Here is a 14,841-nt window from a genome sequence, read left to right as displayed (position 1 = left end):
ACCAGGATTGATATCCTGGTTTGCTAGAGGTGGTTGTTTGGAGGATTTGCTCTGCCATGGGACTTCATCTCCATGACACTCAATTCTGTCATGGACAGATGCATTTACAGCTGGCAGATTGGTCAGTCATAGAGCCGTAGAGATGTCCAGCATCGAAACAGTCCAGCATGGAAACAGTCCTTCAGTCCAACTCATCCGTGCCAACCAGATATCCTAAATTAATCTAGTCCCATTCACCAGCACCTGGCCCGCATCCCCCTAAACCTTTCCTATTCATGTACCCATCTAAATGACTTTTAAATGTTGTAATTATACCGCATCCACCACTTCCTCTGAGAGAAAGTGAGGTCTACAGATACTGGAGAGTCAGAGTGGAAAAGTGTGGCATTGGAAAAGCACAGCGCGTCATGTAGCATCCGAGCAGCAGGAGAGCCGATGTTTCGGGCATATGCCCTTCAAGGGGCCTGAGAGATGAATAGTTGGGTGGGGGTAGGGCTGGGGGGAAAATAGCTGGGAAGGTGGCAGTCCTTGTGGAGGGAGGATGTCCTATCTGTTCATCTTTGTTTCCAACTATCCACTCCATCCTCCCCACCGACCTATCACAATCACCCTTCCATCTGCACAAACCTATTGCCTTCCCAGCTACCTTCTCCCCAGCCCCACCCTCACCCTCCTATTTATCTCTCAGCCCCCCACCCTCACATTCCTGAAAAAGGGCTTATGTCCGAAATGTCGACTCTCCTGCTCCTTAGATGCTGCCTGACCTGCTGTGCTTTTCCAGCGCCACATTTTTCAACTCCATCACTTCCTCTGGCAGCTCATTCCATACACCCACCACACTTTGCATGAAAAAGTTGCCCCTTAGGTCCTTTAAACATTTTTCGGGATGAAGTCAAGTATATTTTTTCCTCTTATTGGTTTCCTCACAAAGTCAGAAGTCATACAACAGCAGGTTATAGTCCAACAAGCTTATTTGAAATCACAAGTTTTTGGAGGGCTGCCCCTTCATCTGGTTAAGTGGAGGGAAGCGCACAGGCACAGAATATATAGGTGGACATGCTAGGGTTGTAACTGTATTGGAACAGTCTGGCTACCATGTGGAAAGTTCTGGAGGACAAAGCTTCATTACTATTGCTGAAATGTCATCAGGGCCAATAATCTTTGTGGTATCCAGTGCCTCTATCTATATATTCTGTGCCTGGGTGCTTCCCTCCACTTCAGTGAACCCGACTCCCCAGAACATTACCTGGGTCTCTGGATTAATAGTCCAGTGATAATACCAGTAGACCATTGCCTCCCCTCTTTCCTTAAACTAGGGGACCAAACTTTCCCATAGTTTTCCAGATGTGGTCTTACCAACATCTTGTACAGTTGCAGTAACACTTCCCTGCTCTTATACTCCAACTCCCTTAAAATAAGTGCCAACATACCATTAATATTCCTGATTATCTGCTCGACCTGTGTGCTAACACAGTCTATCAGTATCTCCAAGATCATTTTTTTTACAGCTTTCTGCAGTTTTACTTAAATAATACTCTTCTTTTGTTTTCCCTTCCAAAATAAACAACTTCACATTTTCCCACAGGATACACTAGATTTCTTATAATTATTAATGGCTTGTGATTAAAATTTGTCAGTGATAGCAGAATTGTTAAAAACATTTTTAAAACTCCTGAACAGATGTGCCAAGCAATTACATTAATGACTTTGTTGAATTATACTATCTTAAACATGAAATATTATGATCATTGTGCATTTTTATTTCGTTTAATTAAATCCTCAATAAATGACGCAGAGCTAAAACAGCCAAGCATGTAATAAAGAGCAAAAAAAGTCAAGTTTGAAAGTTAACCATATTTCATTTTATTAAGAAAATTTAGAGGTATATTTTAAGAACAATGTTTTTACAATTCTTTTATAAAGAAAGACTTGTCAAGTTTGAAAAGTAGTTATAGGATTAATTTTCAAGGTGTAAGAGCGACTATTATTCTTATGAATTTGAAGAAATGCAGAGCTAAAATCTTCTCAATTTGACTGTCTCAGAGAATGGGAATGCGGATTAAGTACATGTTGAGAAGAATTATCTCACATACAATACTACATCATTTTTATTCGGGATTCCGATATATTTTAAACCTTGTCAGCGTTGATTTCTGCAGAAAATCTTTCATAAAACCAGAAAGTGCAGAAGAAGCTCAACAGGTCTAGCAGCATCTGTGGACAGAGACACAGAGTTAATGATTCATGTCTGATATTTCAGAACTGAAAAGGGCGATAAAATTATGTTTATTGTGCTATTGATAGAGGGCAAGAAGGAACAGGTGGAACAGGAACAGGTGTTGAGGGTGCCCAGAATAAAAGACGAACAAGTATTAATGATAGTAAGCATGTGCACAAAAGACAACCTGACTCCATTCTGTTCCCATGAAAATTAGAAATACCATGTTTGGAGATGGACTCTGCTTTCCTGCCTTTTCCTCCATTTATCCCATGACAGAGAGCCTCTTTGTCAAGGCAAAAGTCTGTGCCGAAGCATTTTCTTAGTACTTGTGAAGAGCAAGGTTATAAGACAAAAGAAAACTTACAGAAACGGTTTTACCAAAATATTTTGTGGAACAGAATCATGTGGAAAGGATTATCCACTGTGATTTAGAAAAATACTGTTCCAAACATAACAGGAATGTTGGTAACATGAGTAATGGTGGAATCTTCTTTCAGAAATGACAGTTTTAAAAAGACCTGGATTTTTCATGTCACCTTCATATACGGAAAAAGATGAGAATATAGAAGGTAACCCTATTGTTTTATTTATCCAATAGTATGGATTGCACATGACTAGAAGTATTCTTCATCTTCCATTAATGAAAATAGTAATCATGTTATATATTAAAATGTTTCTAAAATTTGGTTTAGATTAGATTACTTACAGCGTGGAAACAGGCCCTTCGGCCCAACCAGTCCACACCGACCCTCCGAAGAGCTATCAACCCAGACTTATTCCCCTACATTTACCCCTTCACCTGACACTACAGGCAATTTAGCATAGCCAATTCACCTAACCTGCACATTTTTAGACTGTGGGAGGAAACCGGAGCACCCGGAGGAAACCCATGCAGACATGGGGAGAATGTGCAAATTCCACACAGACGGTTGCCTGAGGCAGGAATTGAACCCAGGTCTCTGGCGCTGTGTGGCAACAGTGCTAACCACTGTGCCACCGTGCCACCCATATGAGGTCAAAAGTACCTCATATTTTCTTCTAAGTATGTGAAACTATGACAATCAACTTCTGTGATAGATTGCTAGGTTTGTGCCAGTGCAGTACAGACCAGTAGGCAGCACAAAATGCCAACTACAATATTTGAGCTGAGTTTGTTTATCTAGGCCAAAGCAGCTGTTGTCCACAAGAATTTGTTTTGTGCAATTCCCATTCCCCAGAGCTCAATTAGAAAAATGTATCCGATGTTTGAGTGCATCATTATGCTGCCCATGAGTGAATGGTCTAATTATACTATGCTCCAACATCTCAAGTGGTTTATCATGAAATGCTGTACTATTTCCTCACATAATTTACTTGCTCTTTATTGTTGAAGTGGTTTAAACTTTAACAGCGCTAATTATAACTCACACCTTTAAGCAGCATAATTGCATGATAAAATTTTTAAGAAATATATTAAAACTCATAACCAGTTGCCAAATGAAAGGAGCTTGATTAAAACCTCAGGTAGACGCTTTGACAAAATATTGATAATGCATTATTTATACTTTTGTTTTCTAATTCCATGTTACATTTTCAATATTTTCTAATTTTGTTTTTGATAATCAGAATTCGGTTGCTGCTTTATTATAACTGACTATTCGTGAATGTTCTCAAAAAGCAACAGCAGTCAATTCACACCGCTGCTCAGGAAGGACAAGGCAGAATATACTATTTATGAATAAATCAATTTAGAAATTGTGGCTATATCCAGCTAGTTATTCATTTATAATATAATGATTTATTTTAACATTGTCTGAGCCATTTGAAAACATTCTGAATATCTTTCAAAGTTATGTATTTGATTATTAGTACCAGTCATAATTTGTTAATTTATCAGTGCAGATATGAAATGAGCTTATATTTGAATGTTTTATCCACAGGTTTACAGTTTCCTGTGGATAATGACATAATGACCTACTTTCCTGCATGTGAGCTGCCAAGTTATGGGGAAATAAAAAAGCCATTGGCTGTTTACAATCACATGGTAACAACACAGGATGCCAGGAACAATGTATAAGTTCTCCATCAGGTTGGAGAACTTTCGTAGTAATAATGTTTATGCTCAAGTTAAATAGGATCAATGAAATATATAGTAACGCTACATATTTCATAACTCATTGAAAACAAACATTGCATGGTTATATAGCAAAATAATATATATCTATATTTTTACATACAGTTACGTGTAATTAAATGGGAATACCATTTTGTGAGACATTATTGTAAATTGCAAAAAGACTCTTTTAAAAAAGTAAGTTCTCTATTAGGAAAGAAAGCTGGTCATATGTTTGGTACAGCTATGGACTGTTATTTTGAAATTTCCACTACAAATTTATTATGTTGATTACAAGTTGCATTGATTACAACTAATTTTCTCCTGGAATGATGTGGTTATTTTCCTGGGCATGCTTTAGTGTCTGTACCATTGCTTACAAATTGGATTTCAAACTTCAATATTGTTTTGCAAAATATTTTAAATAATAGGTAAGAAATATTAAATTAATACTTTGCACATCAAAACCTGATTCTAATCAGAGCTTAACTGTTTTAATTTAATCTATTTCAGATAAATTTAATGATAATATGCTTACTTAGGCACAGTGCATGGTAATTAAATTTAGTTGCATGAATACCATTCTGAAAGCCAACTGTAAAATGTATACAGTCCTATGTTATATGTCAGCAGCCAATAAATTAAAGTATTGACTCCTGAAAGTGACAATTGTCCTGATCTCTACAAGCATTGTTCATGCAGTTTGTGTGTTTGTGGATAGCCTGGGTTAATTAGCCTTTCACATAGAAGACGTTTCAGGATACATTCACACAATAATTGCAGCATCAATGCACAGTATCTTCACTTTGCAATGATGCTGCAGTTATATTGTAAACGCATTCCGAATCTGGAATCAGAGCACAAATCAACACTGAGTCATCCATAGAAATGTAAGACATAAAAATTTTGGATATAAGAGCTGGATTAAATCATTTGGTGATTTGAGTCTGCACTGTCCTTCAGTTACATCAAGGCATAGCTGGTCATGATCCCAATCCCACTTTCCTGTTAGCCCTCTCACTTCCAACCCTACCCCACAACTTTTGACTTCCTTTTCTATCAAAAATCCATCTAACTCTGTAATACATTTAATGACGAAGCCTTCACTACTTTCTGGGCAAGAGAATTCGGTAGAGAACAAGCTCTGGGAGAAAAAGAATCTGCTCATCTCCATCAAAACAGTGCCACCTCTTGTTCTTAAACTGTGTCCCTGAGTTCTAGCCCATCCACATAAGGGGAATGCTCCCAATACTCACCTAATAAATTCCTCTTGTGGCTGAATGTGTTTCAATAAAATCACCTCTCATTCTTCTGAACTCCAGTGGGCATGGCTGAACGAATTCAACCTTTCCTCATGGGACAACTTGTTCATCTGAGAAATTAGTCAACTGATCTTTCTTTGAATGATTACTAACACAAGCACATGCTTTTTCAGTAAAATCCCTTTATTCTTGTATTCCACTGTCCTTGCAATAAATGCCAACATTCCTTTTGTCCTTCTGATAACTGACTCTATAAGCATAATAATCTTTTGGATTCATATACCAGTATGTACCCAGATCCCTCTGTGTCTCAGAGTTCTGCAATCCCTTCCATTTAAATAGTATTTTTTTTTCTATTCCTCCAGTCAAAGTGGATAAGTTCACATTTTTCCACATTTTACTCCATTTCTTTTTACCCACTCACTAAAACTATCTGTATCCCTTTGAAGACACTCTATCTCTTCTTAACCACTTACCATCCTAACCATCTTGGTATCATCAGGAAATTCATCTACCATTCTTTCAGTCCAAGAAACCATTTCATTGATATAGATTGTAAATATTTGAGACCCTGACATAGAATTCTGTAGGACTCTACAGTCTACCAATCATCCACTCTTCTTTGGGGATATTTCTGGCCTTGAGGTCTATTTTACAAAACTGTTACCATTGCGAAGTCAAAAGGACTTTGCATTTAATGTTAACCAGCAGTATGACTGTGCCATGTAATAAACTTAAAAATGGTTTGAACTATGAAGTAATTCAGGTAATAGCACTTACTCTCCATATTCAAGTGATATAAATGATTTTTTTTCCTAATTGTTTCAGTTGAAATTAAATGTAATGGTTTCATAGGGAGAATGTTTTATTTAAATAAATGGACCTTAACAGTTTATTCTATTTTATTTGAAAATATGCTGAGAATTAGTTTTAAATTTGATGAAAATATTATCAAGATTTTCAAATTATCTTTCTTACGATGAGCTTTTGTTTTTGCATTTTTAAACCATTTTCTTGCTTTTAACATGAAATCTGTCTAAAGCAAGAGCCAAAAAAACTCTGTATTCCTTTTGTACAGATATTTTCAATTTATTGAAAGATTGCAACTCTCTTAATACTTTTTTTCTTGAAAGCTCACTGATGCCAAATATCTGTTTTCAGTCTCAATGACTATGTGCCACACCTCTGTGTCCCCATTCGTTGTATCTTTCCACTTGCCATAGGCATTTCCTTCTGTGATCCCTGGAAGTCATTTTTAAAACCCAGGTCAAACACTCCTAACCATTGCTGTGCATGAAATGGAAGAGGAACGAAAAACAAATGAATCTCAGGGTTCATAGATGGCACAACTCTTACATCATTGCAAATACAAGTGTCCATTCATAAATTCATTGCTATTTAAGTACCAAGCTACATAGCCTGCTCGCACTTAGCCTCATCCTATCTTAGAACTCTAAGTACAGCAATGCTACTCTTTCCCCAATTCCCAGTAAAGTCCAACATCTTCTCATTGTTCAATGTGGACCTTCACGTATTGTAAAACTATCAAACAGTTAAAACATCCAATTTTACTCAATAACAGCAAAAAAAAACAATACCTAAACAAGAGCTGCTGGGAACAGATAAGTCTCTTGCTTTTCATTCATCAACAAATTTGCAGTCAATGAATATCCTTAAGAAGTCACTACACCTAGCTCTCATCTACTGGAAACGGGTGTCAATTAAGTCTCATCTGGTTTATTGCACTTGATGTTGTAGCATTCCATCATGTAGAAGATGATGTTCTTTCTCCTGAATGTCTTCATCCTCCTCCTCAAAAGTCTCTGAGTTGGTAGAAGTGAAGGTGAAAACTTTGCTGGTACATTCTCTGAGGGTTCAGTGGCTTCTTCCTCAGAGGTGGAGATGGAGTTGAGAGTCCCTGTTTAAGATATATTTTTGGTGGCCTGTTTAAGATAGATTTTTGCTGGGTGCTGCTAATGTCTGCATAAGAGATGAAAAAGAATTAGTTGTCAGAGAGGATTAGAAGCTTTTGAAAGCTAAGAATGAGTTAGCACTGGTCATAGTAGGAGGATAACACAACCCAGTGAAATTGAGCTGTCTTGATTGATTGTACATTGAGATCACCCCAACCCACGTGAGTGGTCATGTTCTTCCCGAGACAGCTCAAGAATTTTCTTATGGCATGTGGTGCCTTATATCTGCCACCCACCTCCCCTCCTCACTCAGTCCTGGCCTTTCAGCCTGAATGTGGGGCAAATCTTCCTTTAATGGTACAAAGGAAGGGATTGAGTAGGAAGTGAATGGAAGAGCCATTATTGATGATAGAGAAGCAGGAAAAATGGTAAGATGTCCCCAGCAAGTGCGTTGTGAAGTGCAGAGAACAGGAGTGGTCTGTAGTTTCGGAGGATGAGGTGAGTGAGAGCAATTGAGTGGACATGTTGCATGCAATCGTGAATTATAGTCAGTGAGCCTTGGTGCAAGGTTTGTATAGTGTGAGCTTTAGACTGAGTGATAGCTGTATGAGAGTTGAGATGGCAGTAAAAAGATGCAAGTACTTACCTGTATTGGAAGTGGAATTGGAAAATTTAGCCCAATGCTACCATTAAATTAATATATTGAAATGTAAGTGCAGAAAATAACTGACTGGCTAGCCAAGCTAAGCAGGATACATAAACCCAAGAACTATGTTTTTATTTCTTTAGAGGTGATTTAGAACTTTAATTCATGATATTAGCTTAGATTTTAAAGTAGAATTAATAGTGCATCTATCAGCACTCACTTATTGAAACGTAATTTGGACAGCAACTTCTACCAAACAGAAATATGCAGTCAAACACAGACATCAGGAAGTTGTTGTCTGTTGGCCTACTCCTCCAGAAGCTTCACTATATCTGCATCTTGTCAAGAGAAGTGGATTAAATAACATAGTGAAGTTGTTGTACTTATAAGATAGATACCCATTAAGTTCACCAGAAATGCCAGGATTTGTCCATTCTGGTGTAAGTAAATGTTCAGCAGAGTGATCTTTCTCAATCATTTTCAAGCAAGTGGTACAGAAATTAGTTTTTTTTTAAAAACTGTTAAATCCCATTCCTGAGATTTTTAATTGTTGTTGGAGATTTTTAAAAAATTAATATTTAAGCAAAACATTTGCTTTTAATTTTTCTTTCTATCATTCTTTCATGTCTTTCCTCTCTCTATTTTACTTTCTGATTATGATTAGCACTGAATTCAATATTCTTAAGTGACAATTCAAATTGGTTCAGACTTTGTACAGCTCATTCATTTTTCTCCAATCTGATTCATTAAGGAAATGTACAATTGCTTATCCTGCTCACACAGATTTCAGATATCTGACTGAGGTGTTCCAGCTAAACTAACCTTTGAATCAAAACCAAAAAACTGTGAATGCTGGAATTCAAGTTCACTGGGCATGGAACATTAACTCTGATTTATCTCCACAGATGCTGTCAGACCTGCTGGGTTTTTCCACCAATTTCTGTTTTTGTAACTCTTGGATTTTTAAAAAATAATTCATGGGATATAGAAATCACTGGCTATGTCAGTATTTGTTCCCCGTCCCTAGTTGCCCAGAAGTCAGTCAAGAGTCAGCCATACTGCTCTGGGTCAGGAGTCATGTAGACGAGACCAGATAGGGATGGCCAATTTTCTTCCCTAATGAGTGTTAGTGAATCAGTGGGTTTTTTTATGGCAATCAACCAGCTTTTCTTTCCTCATTCCGGACTTTTTTTAAAAATTGCTCATTTACCATGGTAGGATTTGAACCCAAGCCCTCAGAACATCAATTTGGATTTCTAGCCATGGTGTTATCAATGACCCCCATATTGTTTCAGTGCAAAAGCCTATGGAAGATCTGTGACAAATGGAAGTACAGGAGTCTTTGACTTTAAAATCTAATACTTTGATGTTACAAACAATGTGTTTTTGTACTTTGCAGAGACTTTAGTAAAATTGCTTCTTTCATGAACTCTTGTTGTTGAAGATTTATAACTGTGAAATGTTAGTTCACAGCAAGGAGAAGTAAACCAGAAAAACAGACCAGAAATAATGCTTTAATAACTGCTGCTTCACAACACTAGGAACCCGGGTTCTATTCCAGCCTCAGGTGACTGTCTGTGTGGAGTTTGCACATTCTCCCTGTGTTTGTGTACGTTTCCTCCAGGTACTCTGGTTTCCTCCCACAGTCCAAAGATGTGCAGTTTAGTTGAATTGGCCATGCTAAATTACCTATAGTGTTCAGGGATATGTAGATTAGGTGCATTAGTCAGGGGAACTGTAGGGTAACGGGGAATGGTTCTCGGAGGGATATTGTTCGGAGAGTTGGTGTGGACTTGTTGGACGAAATGGCCTGTAGGGATTTTATGCAAAGCAAAATACTGCCTTTGCTGGAAATCTGAAATACACACAGAGAATGCTGAAGAAACTTAGCAGGTCTGGCGGCACCTGTGAAGAGAGGAACAGAGTTAATGTTTCCGGTCGAATAGGAGAAAAGAAGACATATATCAGACTCAAAACAAATTATGCCAGATCTGCTTAGTTTCTCCAGAATTCTCATTGTTTTAGAAATAATGCTTTTGTCTGGTGAATAATTTAAGTAATAAGAAGTGGCAACTGGAAAAAATGAAATTATAACCTACTTTTATTATTTACCTCCATTACAAAAGAGAAAAATAAGTTATAAAGTGCAAGACTTGTCCAATATAAAAGGTCACTGTTCAGACATATATCGAGAGCATATCTAAAGAATGACCATCACAGAAATCTCCCTTAACTGAAATGGAAACAAACACTGCATATTTTGTGATGGAACTTTGAATTGAATGCCCATATAGCTCAATCTAGAATGATCATAGTTTTAGGCTAAGAGGTGGTAGATTTAAAACACAGGAAGTCTCTCAAAGGCTCTTGAATCTATGGAATTCATGACTGCAGAGTGTGGTGAATGTCAGGACACTGAACAAATTTAAGGAGGAGTACAATGGATTTTAATTGGGAATGGGTTAAAGCATTATGGGGAGTCAGCAACAAAATGGAGTTGGGGACCAAGAAAAGATCAGCCATGAGTATATTAAATGGCAGAGCAGGTTCGAGAGGCTGAGTTGCCTACTCCTGCTCCTAGTTCTTAGGTTATTGTGAAACAATTAATAATAGTGTCAGCAAAGTGATTTCTTGGAAATTAAAGTAAAAGAAAAGTCAAATTTGAGTTATTTAGAAAAGGATATAAGACACAGAACTCATTAAAACCAAATGTATAAAATCTATTGGCTAGTTCTTGCTCACTTTTTTTTTCTCTCTAAGCTATTGTAAGGAACCAAGTAGATTTTAACCTTGAGGCAATTTACCTGGGCTGGTGCATTACAAATTACACCTAATACAATAGATCTCAGATGTGGTACATTTTAACACCCAGACCTCATCTAAATGCCAGCAGTCAACTACCAGCCCATAAAGAATATAAGTGGCAGCTGGTAGGTTGGCACAAGAGGAAGGTCAAAAGAACAAAGAATAAAGAAAATTACAGTACAGGAACAGGTCCTTCGGCCCTCCAAGCCTGTGCCGATCCAGATCCGCTATATAACCCTGCTGCTTATTTTCTAAAGATCTATATCCCTTTGCTCCCTTCCCGTTCATGTATCCCTTCCATTTCCCTTCTCACTGCGAACTTGTGACCCCTAGTAATTGAGTTCTGCACTCTGGGAAAAACCTTTGTGCTATCTGCCCTGTCTATATCTCTTATGATTTTGTAGATCTCAATAAGGTCCCCCCTCAACCTTTGTCTTTCTAATAAAAATAATCCTGATCTATTCAACCCCTCTTCATAGCTAGCACTCTCCATACCAGGCAACATCGTGGTGAACCTCCTCTGCACCCTCTCCAAAGCATCCACGTGCTTTTGGTAATGTGGCGAACTAAAAGCCATATTCCAAATGCGGCCCAACCAAAGTCCTGTACAACTGTAACATGACCCGCTAACTCTTGTACTCAATACCCCGTCCAATGAAGGAAAGCATGCCATATGCCTTCTTGACCACTTTACTGACCTGATTCGCCACCTTCAGGCAACAATGAACCTGAACACCCAGATCTCTCTATGTCAATTTTCCTCGGGACCTTTCCATTTACTGTATAGTTTGCTCTTGAATTGGAACTTGGTCAGTTGTTCCCAAGATGTTAAACACCAATCTTAAAGGAAGGCTTACTGACATATAGTTTGGACAGCTGTTTGACAGGAATGCATTGTTACGATCAGACCCAAGCAAGGTCTCCCAGTTCATTATGGTTCAAATAGTTAAGCTCCCAGCTAAGGAGGGATAAGCTAGCTCTCCTTCTTTATTCACTCACTTCCTCAGCTGGTCACACCAAGAGTAATTTAAAAAGAATATTTTCTCTCCTGGATATCTTGCTGCTTGATTCAAATGAACTTCTGTTTTAACCAGGTTTTCTTGAATTAACACAAGGTAAGAGTATTCATTACAAAATGCAAGGCAAATTAAGAATGCAATGCATGTATACATGGATTAAAAAATAAAAAGTGAGACCAAAAAGACAAAAAGCTTTAAAAAAAAGATATACAGATCAATCTCAAAATAGTTTGGGGAGAGCAGATAGTTGAACATTGAGGTCACTTAGTGAAGGTTACCGGTAGTATTGATATTATAGAATCATAGAATTTTACAGAACATGTGGAGGCCAGTCAACCCATCATGGCTGTACCAGCTCCCAAAAGAGCTACCGAACTAATTCCAATCTCCAGCCCCGTGGGCGGCACAGTGGTTAGCACTGCAGCCTCACAGTGCCAGAGACCCGGGTTCAATTTCCGACTCAGGCGACTGACTGTGTGGAGTTTGCACGTTCTCCCCGTGTCTGCGTGGGTTTCCTCCGGGTGCTCCGGTTTCCTTCCACAGTCCAAAGATGTGCGGGTCAGGTGAATTGGCCATGCTAAATTGCCCGTAGTGTTAGGTAAGGTGTAAATGTAGGGGTATGGGTGGGTTGCGCTTCGGCAGGTCGGTGTGGACTTGTTGGGCCGAAGGGCCTGTTTCCACACTGTAAGTAATCTAATCTCCATAGCCTTCTAAATTCATCATTTTCTAATATATACCCAACTTTCTTTTGAAACTTCCCATGGAATCTGCCTCCACCACTCACTCAGGCAGTGCATTCCAAATGCTAACAACTCTCTGAGTAAAGATGTTTCTCCTCATCTTGGTCCTTGCTCTCATACAGAAATCTTGAAATTGTGATCCCTTGTTACTGACATACCAACTAGTGGAAACAGAACATCCTGCTTTACCCTTGTTTGTAATTTTGAACACCTCAATTAGGTCACCCTTTAATTTTCTCTGCTCTGAGGAAAGTAAGCTCAATTTCTTTAATCTTTCCTTGTATCTAAAATCCTGATACCATTCTAGCAAATCTCCTTTGCACTCTCTCCAGGACTTAAACATAATTTTTAAGTAAAGTGCCCAGAACTGAATGTGCCCACTATACTCCAAATGTGGTCTCACCAATGATTTGTAAGAGAATAGCATCACTTCCTTGCTTTTATACCCTGTGCCTCTACTTATAAACCCAAGGATTGGATAAGACTTATGAACAATTGTTTCAACTTCCTTAGCCACCTTCAGAGAAGAATTCACATGAATCCTGAGGTCCCTCAAAGTTGTACCATTGAATCCGTATTGTCTCTCCATATTTCTCCTACCAAAATCATCACATGTCTCTGCATTGAAATTCATCAGCGAGCTCCTGCCATATTTGACCAACTTGTCAATGTTTCTCTGAAGTCACTCAGCATCATCCTCACAATTCACCACTCTTCCTAGCTTAATAACATCTGCAAATTTAGAGACTTTGCCCTCAATACCCATATCCAAAGCATTTGTCTGGATGTGTCTAACACTTAAGAAGCTTGAAACTAGATTCAAGTAAACAAAACTGTTCTATAGGTCTTTTTCTGTTTGGCAAGAAGTAGCTAGTGGGGTGCCACAAGGTTTGGTTATCAACCCCTAACTATTTACAACCTATATTAATGAGTTGCATACAGGGATAAAAGGTACTATATTAAAATTTGCAAATGATACTAAAATAGGTGACAAAGTAAGTTGCAGTGAAGAAATAAATAATTTACAAATGATATGAATAGATTAGGCAAATGAGCCAAAATCAGGCCTTTGAAATTTGATGCGGATAAGTGTGATGTTATCCATTTTGGTAGGTAGAATAGAAAAACAACTTATTATCTAATGGAGAGAAACTTAAGAGTGCTTCACTGAAGAGGGATCTGGATGTCCTTATGCATCCAGATTGGTATGAAGCTACAGGCAGGGATTAGGAAGACAAATGGAATTTTTGCATTTATTGATAAAGGACTAGAGTAAAAGAGTAGGAAAGTGTTGCTGCAACTATGCAAGGCATGACTGAGGCTGTATCTTGAGTATCGTGCACAATTTTGGGCCCCTTACTTGAAGTGGGATATAATTGCATTGGAGGCATTTCAGAGGAGGTTCACTGGACTGATTCCAGAGACAAGGAGTTTGCTTATGAAACGAGATTGTGCAGTTTAGGCCTATACTATCTAGAGTTTAGAGAATGAGTGGAGATCTAATTGAGGTATATAAACTAAGGGCAATTGAAAAAGTAGATGTAGAATGGATGTTACTTCATTTGAGGTAATCTAGAACAAGACATCATAATTTTAGGCTAATGGAAAGCAGATTTAAAACAGAGATGGGGAGACTTTTCTTCTCTCAAAGGGTCATGAATTTGTGGAATTCCCCAACCGAGCAGGCAGTGGTTGCTGGAAAATTCTGTAAACTTAAGGAGGAGATAAATATATTTTTAATTAGTAATGGGTTAATGGGTTATAGAGAGCGGGCAGGAAAGTGGAGTTGAGGTCAAGATGCGATTAGCCATGATTGTATCAAATGGTGGAGCAGGCTCGAGGGGTTGAATGGCCTATTCCTTCTCCTAGTTCTTATGTTTAAATCCTAATGTATAACTTACAAAACAATGTATAATAATATGTTCCTCAAAGTCATAATTCATTAATATTGGGGAAAAGTTCTCTCTTTATTCATGTATTGAGAATTTTGCCATGAATAGCATAGCAGAAAGCCTCCTCCAAATGTTACTGAGGCCAGTTTAGAAATGCAAACCATTGGGTGTTACATAGAATTACATAGATGCAGCACAGAAGCTGGCCTTTCAGAGCACCAGGTTGTGCTGGATAAAAGAAAACACGAGCT

The 14,841-nt window shown here is 38.2% G+C and overlaps 1 protein-coding gene across 5 annotated transcripts in view; it reads left to right on the top strand.

Annotated features, from left to right (window-relative positions):
* Nucleotides 1–6,428, top strand: part of LOC122556673 (nuclear factor NF-kappa-B p105 subunit-like) — a 151,293-nt gene extending 144,865 nt beyond the window's left edge. For all 5 annotated transcript variants that reach the window (XM_043703690.1, XM_043703692.1, XM_043703689.1 and 2 more), the window contains 2 exons: nt 2,719–2,790; nt 4,141–6,428. In XM_043703690.1, coding sequence (XP_043559625.1) covers nt 2,719–2,790; nt 4,141–4,277 — 209 coding nt within the window. In that variant the 3' untranslated portion in view covers nt 4,278–6,428. The remainder of the gene's footprint in view (nt 1–2,718; nt 2,791–4,140) is intronic.
* Nucleotides 6,429–14,841: the final 8,413 nt, after the last annotated feature.

This window comes from Chiloscyllium plagiosum, chromosome 14, assembly GCF_004010195.1.
Source record: "Chiloscyllium plagiosum isolate BGI_BamShark_2017 chromosome 14, ASM401019v2, whole genome shotgun sequence".
NCBI lineage: Eukaryota > Metazoa > Chordata > Chondrichthyes > Orectolobiformes > Hemiscylliidae > Chiloscyllium > Chiloscyllium plagiosum.
The sequence above is the reverse complement of the archived record's forward strand: the minus strand, read 5'-3'. Positions and strand labels throughout refer to the sequence as shown.